At 40.8% G+C, this 21181-nt stretch overlaps 1 protein-coding gene across 2 annotated transcripts; it reads right to left on the bottom strand.

Moving 5' to 3' along the window:
- Positions 1–627: 627 nt before the first annotated feature.
- On the bottom strand, positions 628–18810 carry si:rp71-46j2.7 (uncharacterized). 2 transcript variants are annotated; one of them, XM_005467476.4, is made up of 16 exons: positions 18451–18810; positions 17945–18041; positions 15844–16057; positions 15391–15533; positions 13092–13266; positions 12890–12945; positions 11828–12024; positions 11622–11732; positions 11347–11472; positions 7439–7537; positions 7195–7353; positions 4129–4717; positions 1827–1890; positions 1560–1738; positions 1382–1470; positions 628–1265 (listed from the first exon to the last, which is right to left on the bottom strand). In XM_005467476.4, the coding sequence occupies exons 1-16, from the start codon at positions 18634–18636 to the stop codon at positions 1167–1169; spliced, it is 2583 nt and encodes an 860-aa protein (XP_005467533.1). In that variant the 5' UTR covers positions 18637–18810; the 3' UTR covers positions 628–1166. The 2 variants fall into 2 exon arrangements, with proteins under 2 accessions (XP_005467533.1, XP_013126835.1); XM_013271381.3 differs by lacking the exons at positions 15391–15533; positions 15844–16057.
- Between the last annotated feature and the right edge of the window lie 2371 nt (positions 18811–21181).

The raw sequence follows: 21181 nt of genomic DNA, 5'->3' as shown, positions 1-21181 counted from the left end.
TCACCTGAGGCTGATAATAGGATTAAATCAGATCTAACAGTTTTCTTGTTAAAATGAACGTTTGGTTCAGCGGTGTTGTTACCTGACTCAAAGTAGGAGAATGAAAAATTAATGTTACACTGGCCATAATCTCCCTTGTGTGACCTGGACCAGAATAATCCTCTCTTGTAACATTTTCATAATAAAACCCGATGAATATAAAAGTAGCATCTGGCAACATTGGTTTTGTTTTGTTCTTTTAATTAGAACTGAAAAACAAAAGCATTTCCCATTTTTAAAAATCTGAATAGGCCTCATTTTTCAAGACCGTACCCATTATTATATCAAACGTGTAGACCCCGCTAAACATATGTGATCGTAGCTGACTGGGAATGAAATAAATAAATGGTGTCTGCACGTTAACAAGGTATTTTAATCCAGTGAATTTATAACCGTAATTATTTTCATACACCTCACACTTCACTAACGCGATTTCCCTTAGAGGATTAACCCATTTAAACCGCATGAATCATCTTTTACTCAGGTTTTGCTTCAAAGAAAATGTGCTGCTGGTATCAGAAACCAATTTAGAGCTCACATTTACTGCAGTTTCAGTCTAATTTTAACTTATAAACATAAAGACTGAGATAACCTTTATTAAAATATTTTATTCTGAACAATTCACATTTGCATAATTTCAAATTTCCACTGACAGCAGTGCTGGCAGGGTTTTGACACATTTAGGCGATTTTAAATTGTGAGATATTCGGTTTCCACAATAGTTGAAAAAAGTTAAAACTCTGACAGAGTATAAACCATACAGAAATTCTCAAAGTGAAAACATTTTTTTGAAAAACAATCTATTAAATCATGAAGAGTGAAATTCAACCTGGAAATATAACGTATAGGTGACCTTCTCTCGAGGTCAACAATAAAAGTTAAATATTCAAAGTTGGCTTCCACAAAGAATGTTTTTCAGTACACACCAGTCACAATTCATTAACCTGACATGTGAAGGTATACAAAAGCAGTTCACAATACAAAATATTCACAGTACTTTTGCGGTAAAAATTCTATACGTATGAAAAAGCTGCGAAACATGTGGTCTCAAACGTTTTAAGGCATTTTAAGATGATTAATAAATAACTGGATACTTTAAAAACTTCAGCACAGGTAAAAACAGGCGGTCAGCTGGTAGAGCTGGTCACTTTTTGCAGAACAGCAGCACTCGCATTCAGTGAAAACTCACTGGGGAGAAATTCTCTCAATAGAAATGACAGGAGCATCTGTTACAGGAGTGGAGACGTGAGAAAGAACAAAGATTTATGTGCAACATACAGTGAAAAGTGAAAATTCCATACAATAAATGAGGTGTGCTGAAAAAGGAAGTTTGGATACTCACATAAACCAGGGTTTTGTTTTCCTCTCTGTCCTGGAAAAGATTGAAAACAGACTCCACATCTGTCTTCTTCAGGACCAAAACATTTGAATCTATGGCAAAGACAAAAAAAACAAAAACAACTTTAGATGGATTATTAGGTGCCAAATCAACTGCTGCACTGCAGAGAGGTGTCACTTACATTTGGCATTGATGAGGTTATGCGCTCGATCCCTGGTCTCGTCCTTCTCCTCATCGGTACGAGGAGGATGAGGCGTTGGTGGAGGAGACTCTGGCCACAGTTTGCTACGCAGATTGTCGATGTACGCAGCCATCTGCACCTGTGTTGGGTTCACCTTTCTTAGGAAGGAGTTCACTTTCCTGGAGAAGAATATGCAAAACTCATGAGTCATTCATAGACTGGGATATAAGAATATTTGACCCGTGGGAGCGCACTGGTGCCACTTACTTTTTCAAAATGGGCATAAAAGGTTTCAGAACAGTATCGAAGATATTTATGAGGATGGAGTTTCCTGTAAGGGAAATAAGAGTGTTAGTGTCATCTTAGAGCAGCACTATGTTGCATGTTTTAGCTTGCCAGTAAAGGGTGGGAAAAACATCCAAGTAATCAGACACAGCAGCATAGCTTTATAAAACTATCATTAGCTCACTAAATGTTGCACTGTGTTCAGTACCAAAGTGCCAAATACAAGCATCATACATAAGGTGACGCTTCTAGAAGTTTGTGAAGGTTGTGTAGGTTCTAATGTAAAGTGTGAAGTGCTTTTTTGCCTTATTTGCACACAATAACAGAATTATTTCAGGAAAACAAAAAAGGTCCAGTATTATTACCCCCCCCTGCTGCTGTGCAGTGACAGGCTTTACCTTTGTAATGCTCAGTGCTTGTAAAGTCAAGTTAAAACTGAAGGTTATCTTCCAATTTACACACAGTATGAAAACTTCTTCAAAGATTTGAGCTGTCATTTGAGAAAGCACCGTGCCAAAAACAAAAGAAATCAGTTTAGACTTGAGAAAAAGAATTGTTGATGCTCACAAAGCAGGGGATGGATATACAAAGTTATCACAGCATTTCCACATGTCAAGAACTGGTGCGAGAAGTATCATCAAGAAACTCAAAAAGCCACACGATAAAGAACAAACCTGCCAGAGATAGGAAAGGAAACTAGTGAGCGATGTGACTAAAGAACAACTGTCATGAATTGGCCAATATGGGAACTGTAGGCTCAAAGAAGCCCAAAGCTTTTGCAGAAGAAACAACTTCAAGCCAGACTGAAGTAAGCTAAAGACAACCTGGAGAAAGATTATCTATACTGGAAGTTTGTCCTGTAGACAGATGAAGTGAAACTAGAGCTATTTGAACAAAGAGATGCTGCTTATGTTTGGAGAAAGCGGTGTACAATCTGAAGAACACAGTCCCCACAGTGAAACACAGTGGTGGGAGTATAACGGTGTCTGAATGCTGAAACTGGGAATTTCATCAAGGTGGAAGGAATCATAAAGAAGGAAGGATATGTGAATATTCTGACGGAAAACCTCAAGCAGTCAGCAGCAAAACTGGGTGTGGTTTATTGCTTTGTCTTCAAACATGACAGCAACTAGTCGCGTCCTATTAAATTAGATGACTAAAAGATCATCAAATCTGGAAGAAATAAAGAGATGAAGAAGAATGGGCTGCGACTGCTCAGGAGACGTATGCAAGACTTGTTGAAAACAACACTAAACGACGGCAGGCTGTCAACAAAAACAATCACAATTGACTGTTGGCATCAGTGGGGCAAATCATTTGGCCCCTGGTAGTTTGTCTTTTATGAAATAATTTTATTTCTGTGTACAAAGTAAAAATAATGTAATCATCCAAAATAAAACTTTGATGTTTACCTGTGCTAAAACATTCCTCGCTCCGTTTAACACCGCTTGGGAAATACTATCATAGGTGGGCTAATAATTCTGTTCTCATCTGCACATCAAGCTGTAGCTGCACAGATGGACGTCTGCACAACATGAGGTACAACACCACTGTAAAGCCCAGAGGCAAATCTCTAATTTGTAGGTTTAAGCTATAAAAATAAAATTGGCTTGTTAACTCTCTCAAAGTGTCAAATTATAAAAAAGATACAATGTAATCCAATTTAAGTGTCAAAACATATCCAATAGATGTTCTGAACTACCACAGCTTTCATCATAAAGAATATAAACAGACATTTTTCTGCCTTTGAGCTTGTTGCAGTTCATTTCAGTACTGGGAGGGGTGGGGGGGGGCTTTCATGATTGTGAGGTTTGCCTGAGGTTGATAAATCATCACAGCAAACATCAAGGCTGCATCTTTGTCTAAGACTTCTTGTGTGACCTGCACGATTTTAATCTGCACTTTCGATGCAGAAAGATTTTTATTTTTAAAGAAAATCTTTTGAGAACATAATGCGGCTCGGCTGCCAGCTGTCAGCCCCTCATTGTGTGAGAGAGTGTGAATACACCACTCTTGGGCTTTTAAAAACAAGCCACGCTCTCACCTTAAAATACCACATGACAGTTCACACAGACCAAATACTCACTACAAAGGATTAACTTTCTCAGGCAAGTTTCAAGTCTCTAAAGGTTAATTTTGTTCTTATACTGAAATAAACCAAAGCAGCTGTCTGCCTAGTCTTCAGAGGAATGCATTAATAAATATAAAAAGCTACAATGTGCTTTAAAAATGTTGAGTGAAGTATACATGACAGTACAAAGTGGCTTCAAACATTAAAACAAACCGGATATTTCTTTCAGCAGATCAAATATGGCTTTGGTCGCCTCCGGCTGTTCCCTGTTGACTTGGTTCTTTAGAGTCTGGGAGTTGTCCCCTCTCTGCAGTGTAGCCTGTGCCTCCTTTCCCTTCGCCTTGTTCAGTCCTCCGGACCTAAAACACGTTTTCTCCTTTTTGTTGGGCCTCGCACTGAAGTGAAGCCGCGACGAGCCCTCTGGACCCTCCCGCTGCAACCCCGAGTCGGGCACGTCTTCGTCACTGCCGTTTTTTGTTGAGGCCAGAGACTCGTGTGATCTATATCGGCCAAATCCTTTGAGGAGTGTTTTCAAGTGAGAGGTTAAGGGATTATCAGAGTCCTCATTTTTTTCTTGGGAGCCATTTTCATTTGAGGACTTTGAGTCAACAGAAGGCTGTGGATTAATTTCAGTCTCCTCAGGCAGTTCTAAAGGGGAATCGTACTGGGAGATAACAATAGATGGAAGAGTTTGACTGGGGATATCAGAGGCACTGTGGTTCTCCAAAGACTGAGCTGTTGATTCTAGATGCAGAGATGACATTGTGTTTTCATCTGGGGCTCCGGGCTGTATGCTCGAGTTCTGCAAAGTAAACAAAACAATCTCTTTGTGAAGGCTGTCCCTGAGGCACTGGCCTTTCTGACTGTACTCAGCGACAGAGCTGAGACTAAATAAATCCATATGTTGGCTCACTAAGAAATATTTAAAGGGGAATTACATCAAGTCTACAGGATGTTTCTTGTTACATGGAATGCTGTACATCATTTCTGCAGCTCTAGAAGAAGTCTACAACAACATTTTCTCAGTTTGACCTTTAGACAGATGCTACCAACATGCATTTGCAGGCTATCAAGTTGAATTATGTGAAGCAGCAGACCAAAATTCAACTTCACTATGGGTGTATGTGCACTAGCTATGGGTACCACTGTGCATCACTAGTTCCCCGCTGACCTGCTTTCACTTCCCCAAAAGATCCGGCCCAATTGTTTGATCAGTTTGTTCAACCTCTCCCTCTTTCTCTCCCTCTCATACATGCACACACACACAAAAAAAAGTACATTTGAAATATACACTTACAATACATATGTTTTTGGCTTAACTGAGGAAACTGACATATAACGTAAAACGATTTTTACAGATCCTTGCTGGGGTGTGGATAGCATAGCATGCTACATGTGTATAGTGCCCAGTTTTTGTTATGCAGTTTTTGTAGTCCAATACCTGTAGTCACAACTACAGGTATTGCCCCCTGATGGCCATTAAAAAGAATGCAGGTTTAAGGTTCTTCCACGTTGCTTTGAGTGACTTCTTTTCACACCTTGAAGCTATGCCACCTTTTACCTGTCTGTAGTCAATTCCCAACTTTTAAAATGTAAAACTTTATGAAAACTGTTTTGGCAATCAACTTGATCTTTGTAGCATTTTTTCCCCCATTTTGTGACAACTATACTGGGAATTTATTTCCAATTAACTCCATAAAAGTGGAGAAGCTGGAGCCTACACTAGCTGTCATAGGACAAGAGGCAGAGCCCAGCCTGGGCAGTCTCCATTCTATTACAGGGGTCAGAGAGACAACCAACCATTCAAGTGGAATTTATAGTCCAGCAGATGTAGCACGTTCACTGTCCCCTAGCAGTCCGGGGATGGCCCGTCTGCCTACAAATAGCTCTGTTGCCAGATAGAGACACTGTACAGTGTGTGGTACAACCGGTCTGTGGATCATGCTTGCTTGTGCTGTTGTTGGTCAGTCAGTCAGCGGTGACGAAGCGAAATTATAAACACACAAAGAACTGAAGTGAAACGGTGTGCCAAACTGTCCACAGCAGGCACTGGCTGTGCTTTTTATGCCAAATCTTTTGGTCTTCAATCTGGAGTTACACTTAACACCTACAGTCAATAACACCGGCCCTGTGGGAGTAAGCTGGAGTACCTGCAGAAAACCCACGCAGGCCTTTTAGTTTAATTCATTTTAAATTACGGTAGTGGCTACTGGTCTCTACCCACTGCCAATTTCCAAATTTGGTAATATCTGGTTTATAAACCAACTATACACGAACAATTGCTGCACCTGTAGACAGAGCAAATATCACAACATCTATAAATGTCCATTAGATCTTTGCACAGGAAATCAGTGTGTGCATCTGTGTCTACAACTGAAATCAGGCCAATATTAACCAGGAAGTCACTCTGAGCGATGCTTACAGCTGACAGTTTGAGTAATCATTTTTCCTTTTGCTTTTGTTTTCTCCGAAAAATAAGTCTGTCTAATGGCAGGTTTAGACTACCCCAAATTTTTGTGTAGTTAGTTGGGCATATGCCTCTCGTCCTATGACAGCTGGGCTGCAGATCACCAACCCCCACCCCTGAACCCCGAGTTAGATAAGCACTTAAGAAAATTAACAGATAGAAGACATTCTTGCTGAGACTTCAGAGACTCGTAACATACTCCATGTTCGTCACTGTATTAACAGAATCTTTCACATGCTGTATGATGTTATTACGAGGAAGAGCCAGGGAACAACTTCTGGAAGCAAGCGAGTAATGCTGTAAGTGGTTTTTAAGAGGCCTTAAAATAGTTTAAAAACGAAGAATAAATGGCCGTGTACCAACATTTTTCAAGACTGTATGTCCTTTAGTCCATCTTTCACGTCACCACAGTCAGAAGACTGTCCCGGGCCGTTATTACTGAAGCTGTTTGAGTTGTCACATGACAAATTATGACATGTTGGCCTCCCCCCCCCCCTTCCCCCCTTTCCCTCAGGATATGAGGTGTCCGAGATGCGACATTGGTATCCATTTAACTATGATGCACTACACAGTGTATCAGCTTCTGGACTTCTGGGCACAATCAATCAGGTGTGCCCAGAAGCTGATGTGGCATATTCCACAAGTCTGTCTGCTTCTGTGCTCTTATCCCATCTGACAATTTTTCAGCATTACGAGACTTCAGAAACCTCGATGAAATCATTCTTAATATTACCAGAACTAAAAGCAAAACTCAGTTACCTTGGAAACACTCTAAAATGACAAGTTGATTAAAAGTGGCAGTGAGACATTACCTCATCTTCTTCGTAGCTGGGAGTGAGGAAGTAAGCCAAGCCGCTGAGCAGGCCCCAAACGCCACCATAATGTTTCTTCTCATTCAGGAGTTTGTCAAGGGGGCAGAGGAACTGAAATACCGGTTGAGTGTGACCGATCAGATTATCTGACACCAGTTCCTGGGAAGGAAAATGACACATTGTTAAGACATGACACTTTAAGTGTTTATCCATCAACATATCCGAGCCTTGTGATCTCTCTCACTTGCAGGAAGTGCTCCACTGATACTCTAGCTTCTTCTTTAACTTTATCGTTGCCGTCCATCTCCTCCAGCACCAAGACCCCGGGTAGGCTGGCGGAGTCCTGGATAAAGACAAGAAAAAAAACACAAAGAAAAAAAAACACAATTAAAAGCCTAAAGCTGACGTAAGAGATCTTAATCAGTTTTTACAGTTGAAGGCTTAGAACTGTAATCCATTTCCTCATCCACTGTAACAGGTGGTCGTCAAAGCGCTGTCTGTTCACCTGTGAACTCCTTGTACGTGATGAGGATTTGTGCAAGCTCAGGCATTTGAAGTTTCTTATCTTTAGCACATGTTATGTCATGATGTTGCCTAGTAACTACCTACCAACGTGCTAAACAACTCATCTGTAGCATCTATGCACCTTAGAAAAGCATCCATACTATTTTGATATCCGTATAACAACATTTCATTTACATCCACAAAGCTTCAATTATATGATGTTGGAATCACCTCTGACTAATGATAATAATAATTAAAAATAATAATAGTGTAGAATGGGCATATACTAGTCAATACCATTGAAAACATTTCTCAATGTTTCATGCTGACATTTCGGCTGCTGGGAACGCCTCGTAATGAATACAGACTGGAAAAGCGCGCGTGGCATTTCAAAATAATAGGTCACTCATTTAATTCTTAGGAAATGCAGTCTCACTATACTGCTACCAAGAAGTTAATACATGCACTGTTGTTCACACCAGCTCCACCTCAACTCCTGAGTCAATGCTGCCCTGAATGTAAATGAAAATGCCAAAATTAGCAAGTCTTTCATGAGATAACACTGTTACATTTACAATGTAAAGATGAAATGTAACTATAAAGCATAAGAGCAAGGTGTGCTTATTTTGTATTTTTTATGTGATGAAGACCTTTTTATTGCTAATGCACACAGCAGCGGTGGCATTCCTAGCAACCTAACCTGTAGAAACCACCAGCAAAGTCTTTCTACACTATTCTATGTCCACATACACACCGAGTCAGAATCCATCCTATGTAAACAAAAAAAAAAAAAGTGAATTTTAAAGTTGATCTGAATTTAACATGAGGTTTCACTGACATCTTCCCAAGTTGCACTGTTTTTGGTACAAGACTGAAACTTTTCTGAGCCAGCATAGGGAGAAAGGATGACTTAAAATAGGCGGAAGTTTTATTTGGAATGAAAACTTGTCCTTTAGACATTTGATTTGAGGACATAGCTTGCCTTCTCATCACTCACTGACAAGCACTTTTTAAAAACCAACTGACAGACACTAATTGAAAAGGTGATTGACGTCCTCTCACTTCTGTATCATTATCTCGTTTGCTTGCATGCAACTTGGACATTACCATCCATCCACCTTAAATCCACCACAGTGCCTACACAAGGAGGCACACAGCCAGATTCTCTCACAGTCAAATTTAGTCAAATCACCATGTCTTTGGACTGTGGGAGGAAGCACAAATATCCAGAGGAAAGCCACGCAGGCACATGGAGAACTTGCACAGAAAAGAAATTGGCCCCAACCACCCGGGAGGATTGCACCAGGAACATTCTTGCTCTGAAGTGACAGTGCTAACCATTGCTTCACAGTGCCTCCCTGCATGCGAAGTCAATGACTCAGATAATCATTCAATTCACAGAGGATCAAGCCAATAATTGATATAATTCAACAAGACTCTCCATAGCTCCCCAAACACAGTTCAGCTTAGTGAAAGGAAGGGAAGCAAATCCAGTGACAAGTAAATCTACTCAGGTAGAGTGTCATTTTTACCACTTTTAGGAGGAGAAAAGAAAAACAAACAACAACAACAAAAACAACAACAACAAAAAGTAGTTGTGGGTTGATTTTCCTTCTTCCTCAGTTAATGGCTTTAACTTAATGACAGGGAGGAATGAATTTCAACTAAGACTTTATTTATTCTATTTATGATAACTACACTCATTGAGCAATTCATTACATAAATCTGTTTAACTGCTTCTTAGTACAAATATCTAATCGGCCAATCACATGGCAGTCGATGCACGCAGACATAGTCAAGACAATCTGCTGAAGTTCAAACCGAGGATCAGAATGAGAAAGAAAGGCAATTTAACTGTGTTTGAATTTGGAATTTGTCAGTTTTTTGGTGACAGATGGGCTGATCTGAATATTTCAGACACTGCTGCTCTCCTGTGATTTTCCCACAACCATCTCTAGTGTTCACAGGAAAGAGAAAATTATCCACTCAGCATCAGCTCTCTGGGTGAAAATGTCTTGTTGATGCCAGAGGCCAAATGAGAATGGCCAGACTGTTTGAAATGGTAGGAATGTAAAGTTACAACCAAGGCATGCAGAATAATATATTAACACACAACATGCAGAGACTACAGCAGCAGAAGACCACAATGGGCTCCACTCGTATCGGCTAAGGAAACTCGGGCTACAATTCCCACACCCCCACTGTTACATCCTGTGAGGCTGTGGGAGTGTGTGGGCGTGGTGTTGTCTTCTCCCTCTCCTCCTCCTTCTTTCTTGCCCCTCCCCTTGTCTCTCTCTGCCCTGCCTTCTGCTTTAGAACACGCCTGCTGCTCATCTGCCCTCGTTGACCACCAATTACCCTCAGAGGTGATATAAGCTGGAGGAGAGCAGTGTGGATGGGGGAGGGGGAGAGGCTTCTGGTGGATTTTCCTGTGTTGGTCAGTGTGTGTTTCCAGCCTAGGTATGGAAAAGGCCTGCTGTGTGTGTGTGACCAGCCCCACCGTGCGTGGCTTGTTGTGAGTAGCTCAACTGGGCAGTGGTTTTGTTTGAGTGATGGCGGCCTCTATTACTTTGTTTGGCCTGCCTAGTTATTGCTAATAGCAGCGTTGCTGTCTTTTTCTGTTGAAGCCTTATAGTTGTTTTCTTTGTTGAAGTGGTCACCATTCTCTTTGGGTTGACCTGTCTGAGTTATCATTAAAGCAGCGGTGCTGTCTCTTTCTGTTGTTACCATTTATATGATTATTATAATCAATTAACTCAATAAAGACTCATTTTGTGTTAAATACCTCTGCCTGGCGTTCTTTTCATTTCAACCCGGATCCAACTGTTACTGTCCCCGCTTTCATGTGGGGACGTAACAAAGTGGGGGCTTGTCTGGGATAGGAATGAAAGGAGTTGAGTTAATTACGATAACACCCACCAAAAAAGGAAAACGGCGACTGGGAAAGCACTCAAAACTGGTTTAGTGAACACGACAATGGCCTCCACAATCTCCAGATGTCAATCCAGTAAGGGCACCCTTGGGATGTGGTGGAATGGAAGACTGACATGATTAATGTGCACCCAACCGCAGGAACTGTGTGATGCCATCAAGTCAGTGTGGACCAAAATCTTTGATTGTTGGGGCGTTGTTTGTTGGGCATTGTTGGGGTTTTCTCTGTATAATTGTAGCGTCTGTACCTTACAAGATAAACCACCTTGATGCAACCGTTGTTGTGACTTGGCACTATATAATATAATAAAACTGAACTGAAATTGGGTGTAACTAATGAAGTGGTCAGTGAGTATAATGCATATATGAACGATTAAAAAGAAACAATTCAGCTGTATTATTTGGTAGCATATCAGTAACATGAAACAGTGCTTCAACTGAGGGTTTAAAAGTGTTTGCATTACAGATTCACTTTATGAGCACAGAGCCTGCCAAAAATAATAAAGAGTGAAATCAAATTCTATTTTCATGAAAGAGAATGACAATTGTTATCTTCTCACCGTAGGACTGATTGTGATAGAACTGCATTAGAGTGCAATCATTTAAGATATACCAAACAGACTGATAACTGTGCAAATCAGAAGTCAATAAACCAGTTTAAGGGAGAAAACTGGGAACAAAGATACAACAAAACAAAACTTTCATTTGTCCTTTTACCTGCCATCTGTTGCTGAAGTGTACAATATCCATGTAGCTCTTCTTGATGTCCCATTGGAGGTTCTCAGGACTGTCTTTTTCCTCCAGGTGAACAGTGAAGATTAGCTTCTCATCCTCCCAGTCAGCCTACAATGCAGTAAACCACTGTTAAAAAAAATCCAGCTCAAAACATTAACATGTCACCCAAGGACATTGTGCTTGCTATTACAAGGCCTCTGCAGACAGATAACAAGCCTCCAGGACTTTCCACACTGTCACTGATATTTATAACTCACATTCGGGATGCTGACAGCCCAGCGGCCAACACGCCACATCTCATATGACAGCTTGAATTCGATCATGTCCTCCTGGACGGCTGTCAGGTAGTCCTCCATATCGCCATCCTCCTAATGGTGTTTGGCCAAAAGCAGTAATGAATCTGTCATGTCTGGCAAATTATTGTCTTCATTTTATAACACTGCATTATATGAAGCAGCCTTACCCCGTCAGAGTCTTCCTCCTCCTGGCTGCGAATGGAGCCCTCCCTGCTACTGACATTGTCATCGCTGGACAAGTCTCCCATGTAGGCTGTGATCTTCAGAAAACGCTTCTGCTCCATCTTTTTCATCTTCTTTTTTTTGGCTTTCTTGGACTTCATCTTGTCCACAAACTTTGACCATCCTTCCTTTAACTTGTTGCCTGAAATAGAAAAAAAAAAAAAGCCCAAAACATATACATTACATTGCACAAGAAACATCTTTATTTTCACTCACCCTTATACTCAAATTATGTCTCTCGCGAGTATATGCATTTGTATTTGCATACAACAACAATGAACTCTCGATAATGAACACCACTTTGGCTGAAAAACAGGAAAACACTTGTATTGTGAGGAAGTGTAGCAACAGTGGGTGATGAGACAATGTGAGAGAAAAAGCAGTCTCAAAACAACACGTGCTCAGTTAGGCATGACAGCAGGCAAGCATGATCAGCCTTTCAATTTTATGATCTATGTGACAGCATAACAATTAATAAAAGTCCCATCAGACTTAAATAATTGTCAGAGATTATAACAGATGAGTGTTTCTGATGCAACCGTTGGAGAAGATTTGTATATTTATCATATCAAAAGGTTCATTATCCTGACATAATCAATTCTTATTAAGACATCATTACTGTTGGAGTGATCAGAGTTGCATGAAGACATGGCAGGAATTATTTGGCATTCTGCTTGCCGTTTGTGTAATTAGCCGTCTGGACACACAAGCAAGATAAACAGGGGACTAATTCTGCACTGAAAGGGAGGCTGGTAAAGGAAATCAACATGTCACATAGCTTGCAACACATTCATCAAACAGTTGTAGTACAAGACATTGCACAAGCACGGTCATCTATCCTCAGAACACCCACCACCCACTCCATCTGCCTTCTCCCTCAAGTCCCTCATGTTTAAAATGTTTTCTTGCTGGTAAAAGGATAAAACTTGAAACCACATGTAGCATTTCCCACAGTTTCACAGAGCTTTGGATTGAATAAGCTGCTACAGCTCGATCACTAAACACACCTTTCCTTTTACCCTTGGTCCTGGTGCCGTCTGAAATCCCTGTGCCGTGCGAGCTCCTGCAGGGGGAGAAAAAAAAAAAGCCACCAAACAAATCCAGGTCAATTCCAATTTCAGACGCAGAAGGTGGCAGTTACAGTCATTGCTTTGAGGCTCACTACGGTTCAGTCAAGTCAGCGGGGTGCAAAAGATGACAGCCACTCACACATCACTATCTCCCCCCTCGCCTTTGCTCTCCTGTGAAGCCAGAGAGGCTTTTTCAGTGTCTGATCCATAGAGCTCCTCCACAGAGTTTTTGGGTGTCACGATGGCAAGCTGGCTCACCACTAGCTGGTTCAGATTGTCAGGGTCAGACAGCCATGCAACCAAATGTCCCAATCCTGAGAAAACAGCCAACATTAATACACGGTTCTGTTTGAATCACTAATATACACATTTGATCAGTAATAGTAGCTCCAACAGTTAAATGACTGGCTAAATGTACTGGGAAATACACTCAGCCTGAAATCCCTGCCTGAATAAATACAACTTAACAGTGGCCTCCTGGTTAGTTGTTAATTTAGTGTAATCCTGCAAGGTTGCGTTACCTTCGCCTCATAGCTCTTGAGCTGGCTGGCAAGCTGCTGCCAGGAAAACTGAGTTAATGACCAGCATTCTCAACTGTTTAAAAACCTCTAAATACAGCCGTGAGTTATGTCTGCTCGAGTCAGATTGCATTTTTTGCTAAGCAGCTCCCACGAGAGTAGCAACTGTCACAGCCTTTTGGCGACTCTCCAGTTAGCTTTGCAGTAACCCAGTAACATAGGACTCCCACGCAGGCGTTTAAGACAACACATTCACAGTTTAACACTGCACTTAAACTGCTTTGCGAATTACATGTAACTTGACTTTTGAGGGGTTTTGTTCCAACCACTGTATGAGTTCGTTGTATTCATTCAAAGGTTTTTTGCTGTTATGTAGCCACGATTAAAAGGCTTTTTCATTTAAAATATAAATTTGCCTTTTCTCATTATGAAAGCTTGTAAGACAAAAACAAATCATTTATATGTTAATTAATCTGCTTTTGTGGTTTGAACACCCTTCAGTCTGTGTTTTGATGGGGAGTTACCACTGAGCTACCCACGAAGCCTAAAAGCCTGGATTATCAGTAAACAAACTAAATCAGCCAACTTTTGAGAGCATGTAAGGAATTTAAGGCGTACCCCCCTCCCGACTTGGAAGTGTTGAAATCTAGATTTCTATCCATCCATTTTCTTAACTACTCGTTCAATTTAAGGTAGTATGGGTAGAAACTACAGGGCTACAGTCTTTTCTGTCAGTTTCCTTCTTATATGAAGGAGTGCCTGACACCCACCCTCCACTTGTCCAGTTTTCTCAACGAGAATCACCTTGTTGTTGCTGTCAAACTGTGTTGTCTTTGGGGTTTTTCATAAATTCCATAGATACAAAGTCCCTGAAGGTACAATTCAAAATGGGTTCTGTGCCAAGTTGCCTGTTCATACAACACTGGTTCATCCCTCGAGTTAGGTGTCTTTTTTATACTGAAATGGAGCTTTAACCAGAATATCAGTAAAACAGGAAAAGTAATGACCCAACTGACCAGCAACCTGATTTTCCTAGTTACCAAATACTGTAGGTGTATTTCTCAGAGGTAAGTCTGGTGGTACTTCACTTAAGCATGTCTGTATTGCACATGCAAGCGTTGAGGTTTGGTGATAATCCAAAGGAGAAGCAGTAACTAAGCCACTTGCATCTTCAAAATGGCCAGCAGAAAAGCAGCGCTAGACACACCCCTGATACTTATCCTACAATGCCCATAAAAGAAGCACGTGTCATGCGCACTTCAGATTTTACACATATTATGCAAGATACAACATGCTGGCTTGAGCTTTATATTTAAGACAGTGCTCGCATAAAACTTGCAATAAGAGAAAATTAAAGCATTTCCTCAAAATATTAAGTGTTTAAAGGTGTCACATCAACTCCTCTGTGAAATTAATAACTGTAATTGATAAAAGAAACCATATTGCTAGAGTAAATGAGTATTCAGAATTTTTACTGCAACACTGAAGCTACAAATAACGTTGCCAACTACTCCAAATCTTTTAGTTACGGATCTATGAGCAGTTGCCAGAAATGAGCACTTTCTAACCACCAAACAGCAGAGCAGAATGGACGTGCATATAATTTTTTTAACTACAGCTGTAAAAATCACTTATTGTCACTGAACAACATGCGTAATTGCAAAAACCTACCCCACAGCAAGTCTCTCTCCAGATGAAGCATTTCATCTGTTGCTATAAAAATGACAAAACCCTGAGGGGGGGATTGGCAGATCACTGCAGAAGGAGCCTTCTTTTTATGTAACCTAAGATTCATGTCTAAGCTCTACAATGCCACTGACAATAAGGGATTACATACAACTCTCACTCCTCAAAGAATTCATGGGAGGCTTAGTCCTTATATAAGACTGTTGCTGCAGAGATGATTTAATGCTTCCTTACCCTTTAAGGCAATGATCTCATTTAAGGCACAGCGGTTGACTTCTTGGCCCCAGAGAGATTTGCGAAAAAGGTTACGTACCAGAGCATCAGAAAGCTCTCGGAGAACTACAATCTCCTCTGCTCTGGACCTAAACAAGAGCTGTCTGAAACAGAAAGCAAAAGAACGAGAACAGCAACTATGAGTAAGCACTCAGTGTTTATCGCCACAAGTGCGTGCGTGATCATAATCTTAATTCCGATGTGGCACACCACTTTTAAAACTCTATGTGCCTTAGGAAAAATGCATTATCGCAAGGTACAGTAAAAAGTAAATTATTCATAGGCGATAAAAAAAAAAAAAAACACTGGAGGTATTTATAGAGTTCTCAAATGTTACTGAGTGCAAAGAACAACCAAAGAAGCAACAGCGTGAATTCTGAATCCTATTAAATAAAAGAAAGTGTAAAGCTTCACCTGTCAGACTGCTTCACATTATGCAAGTGCTGGGTCAAAATCCGAATGGAGCCCACGACTGCGTGGGAGACATCAAAGTCTTTGGCCCTTTCAATGATGCGGTCGATTACAAAGTCGAATTCCCTGCAGAGAACCTGGTGCAGGGGCTGCTGCTCGCACGACTCAGGGACGGTGTACCAAGGCAGGACCAGCTGAGCGTAGGCGCATTCAAACACTGCGAGAACAGCAGGCACACAGCAAGTCAGTCACAAAGGAAAGTTACATTCACACTGTGCTCCCATGCTCACCTCCTGAGCATCAAATTCAAGGACTGTGCTGACTTTTAAGCTTTCTTTTTCTTTTAAGCAAAATTCAAGCTCCAACTTCTGAGGTCCAGAATTATTCATCTCAAATCTTGGCACACATTTCCGTGACGAGATTTTGAAGACCAGGCCATCTGGAGTTCAGCTACTCAGCTGTGAATTCACTGAGCATGTTTTTTTGTTGTCGTTTTTTTTTCATATTAACACAACTTCTGTTTTATTTCACAGATACGCTGAGAAACGTCAAATACAAGTGTTACTGTGGGGCTGTTACAGTTTCTCATTTAATTTTCAGGGATATTTGAGAATTATTAATATTTAGCAATTAACTGGCCACTTCATTAGTTACACCTTGCTAGTACCCCTTTTGCATTATGAACAGCCATATTTCTTTTTCGCACAGATTCCACATCGTGCTGAAACAATCCTTACAGATTTTAAATCTGTATTGACATGACAGCATCACACAGTAGCTGCAGATTTGTCTGCTTCACATCCATGATGTGAAGCTACCATCAGAAGATGGGCACACTGTGATCATAAAAGGGGGGACATTGTCAGCAACTACACTCAGATAGGCCGAAGCATTTCAACAATGCTCAGTTGGTACTAAGAGCCCTAAAATGTGCCAAGAAAATATCCCCTACACAATTACATCGCCAACACCACCCAGAACTGTTGATACAACGCAGGATGAATCCATGCTTTCATGTTGTTTACTCCAAACTGACTCGAACTTCTCCTCTGACCTCTAGCATCAACAAAGCATTTTAAGCCCTGGGAACCGCTGCTCACTGGATATTTTTTCTTTTTTAGACGATTTTCTGTAAACTCTTAAGAGAGTTGTGAAAACCCCAGTAAATACGCAGTTTGCGAAATACTCAGACCAACTCATGTAGCACCAAAACCTTATGCCACATTCAAAGAAATTTAAAGTCCCCTTTCGTCCCATTCCTCATGCCTACTTTAAGTGTCACCAGGTCACCTTGACTTATATGCATTCCTAAATATACCAAGTTGCTGCCATGCAATTGGCTAATTAGATTTTTGCATTAAGAGCAGCTACAGGTGCACCAATCAAACTTCCAGGTGGGTGTATATTTAATGTACAAGACACCTGCAAACTATCTGGCATTTTTCTGTATACTTTGTATAAAATTGAAACAAGATTTATTCAAAATTAAAGTGTTTTTAATAAATATTCTTGAGTGATTTTAGAGATGTTTGTGGTGCCCAATAGATACAGACATAAGCTCCAAATGGTAGACAGCCTATTCATTTGTATCATTATAAAAACAGGAAGAAGAAAAACAAGAAGCTGTATTATCTTTTTACTTTATCACAGTTTTTGATGTCTGTAGAGTCTGTAGATCTCTGCAAGAAGAGGAAAAACTATTTAAAAACCCATATGGTCTGGGCTTACCACAAACCAATTACCACTGCTCAAAAGAGCATATATAAACACAAAAGCTTTATGAAAACCTCCATCTTATTTCCTACTTAACAGTCACAGTGATGTATAGCATACCCATCTGCTGTGGGTGTGCAGTTCAGCTTTTCCTTCCTTGAAACCCCTCCCCATTCTGTGTAACTGGAGCTCCAGTTTCAGTCTGTGTCAAAGCAAAACTGTTTTTTCCCCCCAACTATATCAAGTAGAAACAGAACTGAAAATCTGCTGAGAGACGCCCGACTTTTACCCCTCACCTTCAGTCCTCATGTAAAGCATTGCTAACCTGCAATGACAGACACAGTCCTGTCCCCTACAGACAAATTACTCCACTGTGAAAGACATGCTTCACCTTGCTGTAAAGATCTCTTCACATGTGGATACGGAGACTCCAGCGACACAGCCAGGTCCGGTGTGTCTCCATCAATCAAGTTATCGACAGCAGTTTCCTGGAAAACAGGAACACTATGAATCAAGGGTCAGGGGCTATAAAAATTACAGCATTAAAGTGCAGGACTCTGTAAACCTGTTTTTCCAGGCCTCGATAGGAAAAAAAAAAAAAGCATCCCAGGCTACACTTTCATTTTTAATGTACATTTTCAGAGTTCAGGTATGTGTGTAAACATGGGAGATGACACACCTACGCTTTGGTGTGGTCTCTTTTTTTTTTTAAAGTTATGAGTAAAACAAGCAACAACCCTCATTTCAACCCTCACTGTTGATTCATAGAAAGGTGAAAAGGTGATACAAAATACCATCAGGTGACTGTGAAACGCACCTCACGCTCACAATTGTAATTATTAACACTTCTACGGTGGTTTTGCAACTAGTGTCAACACAAACAACTGCGCAGACTACCTGAACTGTGTCGTCCTTCGCCTCTTCGTCCGTCTGTGTGCCGCTCTCTCGCCCGCTGACTGCAGGCAGCAGCGGGGTGTAAATGCAAAAAAGAAAGCATAAGCACTCAATCAGTGTGTGTCCGTAGTCTGAGCAATACCAAACCAAGCCGAGGGTTATGGCGATGGAGAAGCGCCATAGATACATGTTCCTTCCTTACAACAGGCTCGTTTTGCTCGTATCTGTGACTTCAAGCCTGACTGTGTTACACTCAGCCAGAGCAGGTTTGTTCGTCCACATCTTTTGCACGGACAAGAAGCGACTGTTTCCTCTTAGCGCGAAGTCGCACAGCGGAAAAAAGCGAACTTTGTTGAACTGCTTTAAAGCTGCGCTGTGATTGGCTGGGGGCAGGCCCCGCGTGCTGACTAGTTAATTGTACGAGGGTGCCATCTACAGGCGACACCTTTACCTGACAGCGAGAGTGGCACAATACGGCTCTATTCAAAATTATCCATAAGCACCAAAACACGAGTTATTTACGAAAATGATACTTGATTGGTGATTCCCTCCTTTGTTCAGTGAAGCATTAACTTAGACCGCATCTCTAATCTTTTATTATCGTTTTTTTTTGAGGGGGGGGGTGTTGCTGGTTTATCTTAAATACTACTGCTTTGGCGAACCAACCAAAGCAGTAGTAGAGGTCAGGGTGGAGGTCAGGGGTGATTTGTAACAGAAAGACAGCAGCAGGAGTGAAGGGAAAAGATGTGAGGCTGAGCTGAAAGTGGCAGTGCTGAAGATGTTTGGGTTTTTGCTGGGATTGACCAGAATGGACAGGATTAAAAAGCAGTTTGGATGGTGGATGTGTTAGACAAAGGGTGCTGAAGATGGAGCTTCCAGGGCAGGAGGAGAGTTTGTAAAAGGAGAGCATGGGGAGGGTTGGCGTGATAAGGACAGGGTGAGGCAGAGGCAAATGATCCACTGTGGTGACCCCTAGAAGGAGCACCTGAAAGACGAAGTTTTGCTGGTGGATCTTAAGCTGCAAATCACACAGTACCTGAAATACTCAGATAAAGTACAAGGACTGTGAAACTGTCTGAACACACACTAATAAAAACAACTTCACATTGTAAAATACACAGTGACAAGTTCTGAATAGTATATTATTATATGACGTATCTATCCCAAATTAAACATTCAGGTTCAACCATATTTTTAACTTATTATTCATTTATTTAGACAAGAAAAACAAGTCTATTCCTTCTGCTTCTTTTCCTTCTGCTCACATCCCAAGAAAAGCTCTCTGAGCACTACTTCATTATTTCAGCACTCTTGCAGAGGCAAGACTGTGATACTGGCAAGGGCCAATGAAAGGAAGAAAAGGATGTGGAGCTCATTAAACAGACAAAGAGTGAATGGGAGAGAAAGAAGATAACAACAGGTGTGTGTGCGTGCATGAAAGCTTACATTAAACAGAGTATTATTGTTATTTAAAAAAAACATGAAAGACTCTGGCTGCTTCATTTTCCATTAAATGCTGTGTTGTGATGTTTCGTCTAAAGACCACAAGGTGGCGGAATCACTGCTCTTTAATTTTGTTTTGTGTTTTTTGTCGTTATTAAAAATTCAATCTTAAAAATCCATGTCTGATGTCTGGCAGGATTAAATTGTGTAAATAAGCCAACAGTTACAAAACGTGCTGAAAAACTTCAAACTAAAAGGTTTTCAGCACGTTTTGTAATTGTTGGCTTATGTACACATTTAGCACACAAAAAGTACCCGCATAATGATCTCAACATAGTAACATTTAAATGTACCAGAATCGTTGTATTAGAGCAAATATCATATGCGAGTATACGAGTCTTTGTTTTTACTGGGATCATGTGATAGATACCATAGACAAGACTGCTATGAGTGGAAAGCTCTCAGGTCATGACCCCGTGACGTAATTCGGTCTAACAGCTGAAATTACGCAACAGCCCGGCTGACAGAAGTTTATCATCGCCCAGAGTAAAGGGTAGTAAAGGGTATCTTCAGTGATCCGTAGACCTGCATAGCGTAGTACAGGAATGTAACTATGTACTTTTACATAAGCACAGCATTGTACTCAGTTTGTGTAAATATTACTTTTTTTTAACTACACCACATTTTTTCATAACATAATAACAGTAAAGCACTAATAATGAGACATTACAGCCTCAGTTTTAGTAGTAAAACAGAGAGATAACACTCACGGGGTGAGTTTATGTTTATATTTGGTCATGTTATGCTTCGGGTAATGTTTTTTTATGTGGGTTTACATGTCATTAGTGTTTTTTTCCCCTGTGGCAGTGCAACCTTTACTTAAGAAGCTATCGCCTACTCTCCATCATAAAAACTGCAAATGTCCGGGAGCAGTGTGTGTTTCTGTTTGTAATAAAGGTACTAAAAATAATGAGAAGCTGCTGCTTTTGGCTGCTCCGTTACTCACGAGGGGTTGCCACAGTGGGCAGCTCTGCATGTTTGATTTGGCAGAAATTTTACAGTGGATGTGCTTTGTGTTTCTTCCCAGGACTGAATCTTTCTTATGCAAATGTGTAAACCACTACTCGATGGAGCCACTGTGAAATAATATTGAGAAATAGTAATACAGTCCACCAGCAAAATTCATCTATTTTTATGACCGAGGAATTGAGTAAAGGACTTCAAGGAGCTGTGGCATATCTTAAGCCACACAGACAGCGAGTAAAAGGTTGTGATCCCTGTTAAAGCTGTA

This window comes from Oreochromis niloticus, linkage group LG2 (genome assembly GCF_001858045.2).
Source record: "Oreochromis niloticus isolate F11D_XX linkage group LG2, O_niloticus_UMD_NMBU, whole genome shotgun sequence".
Lineage (NCBI taxonomy): Eukaryota > Metazoa > Chordata > Actinopteri > Cichliformes > Cichlidae > Oreochromis > Oreochromis niloticus.
The sequence above is the reverse complement of the archived record's forward strand: the minus strand, read 5'-3'. Positions and strand labels throughout refer to the sequence as shown.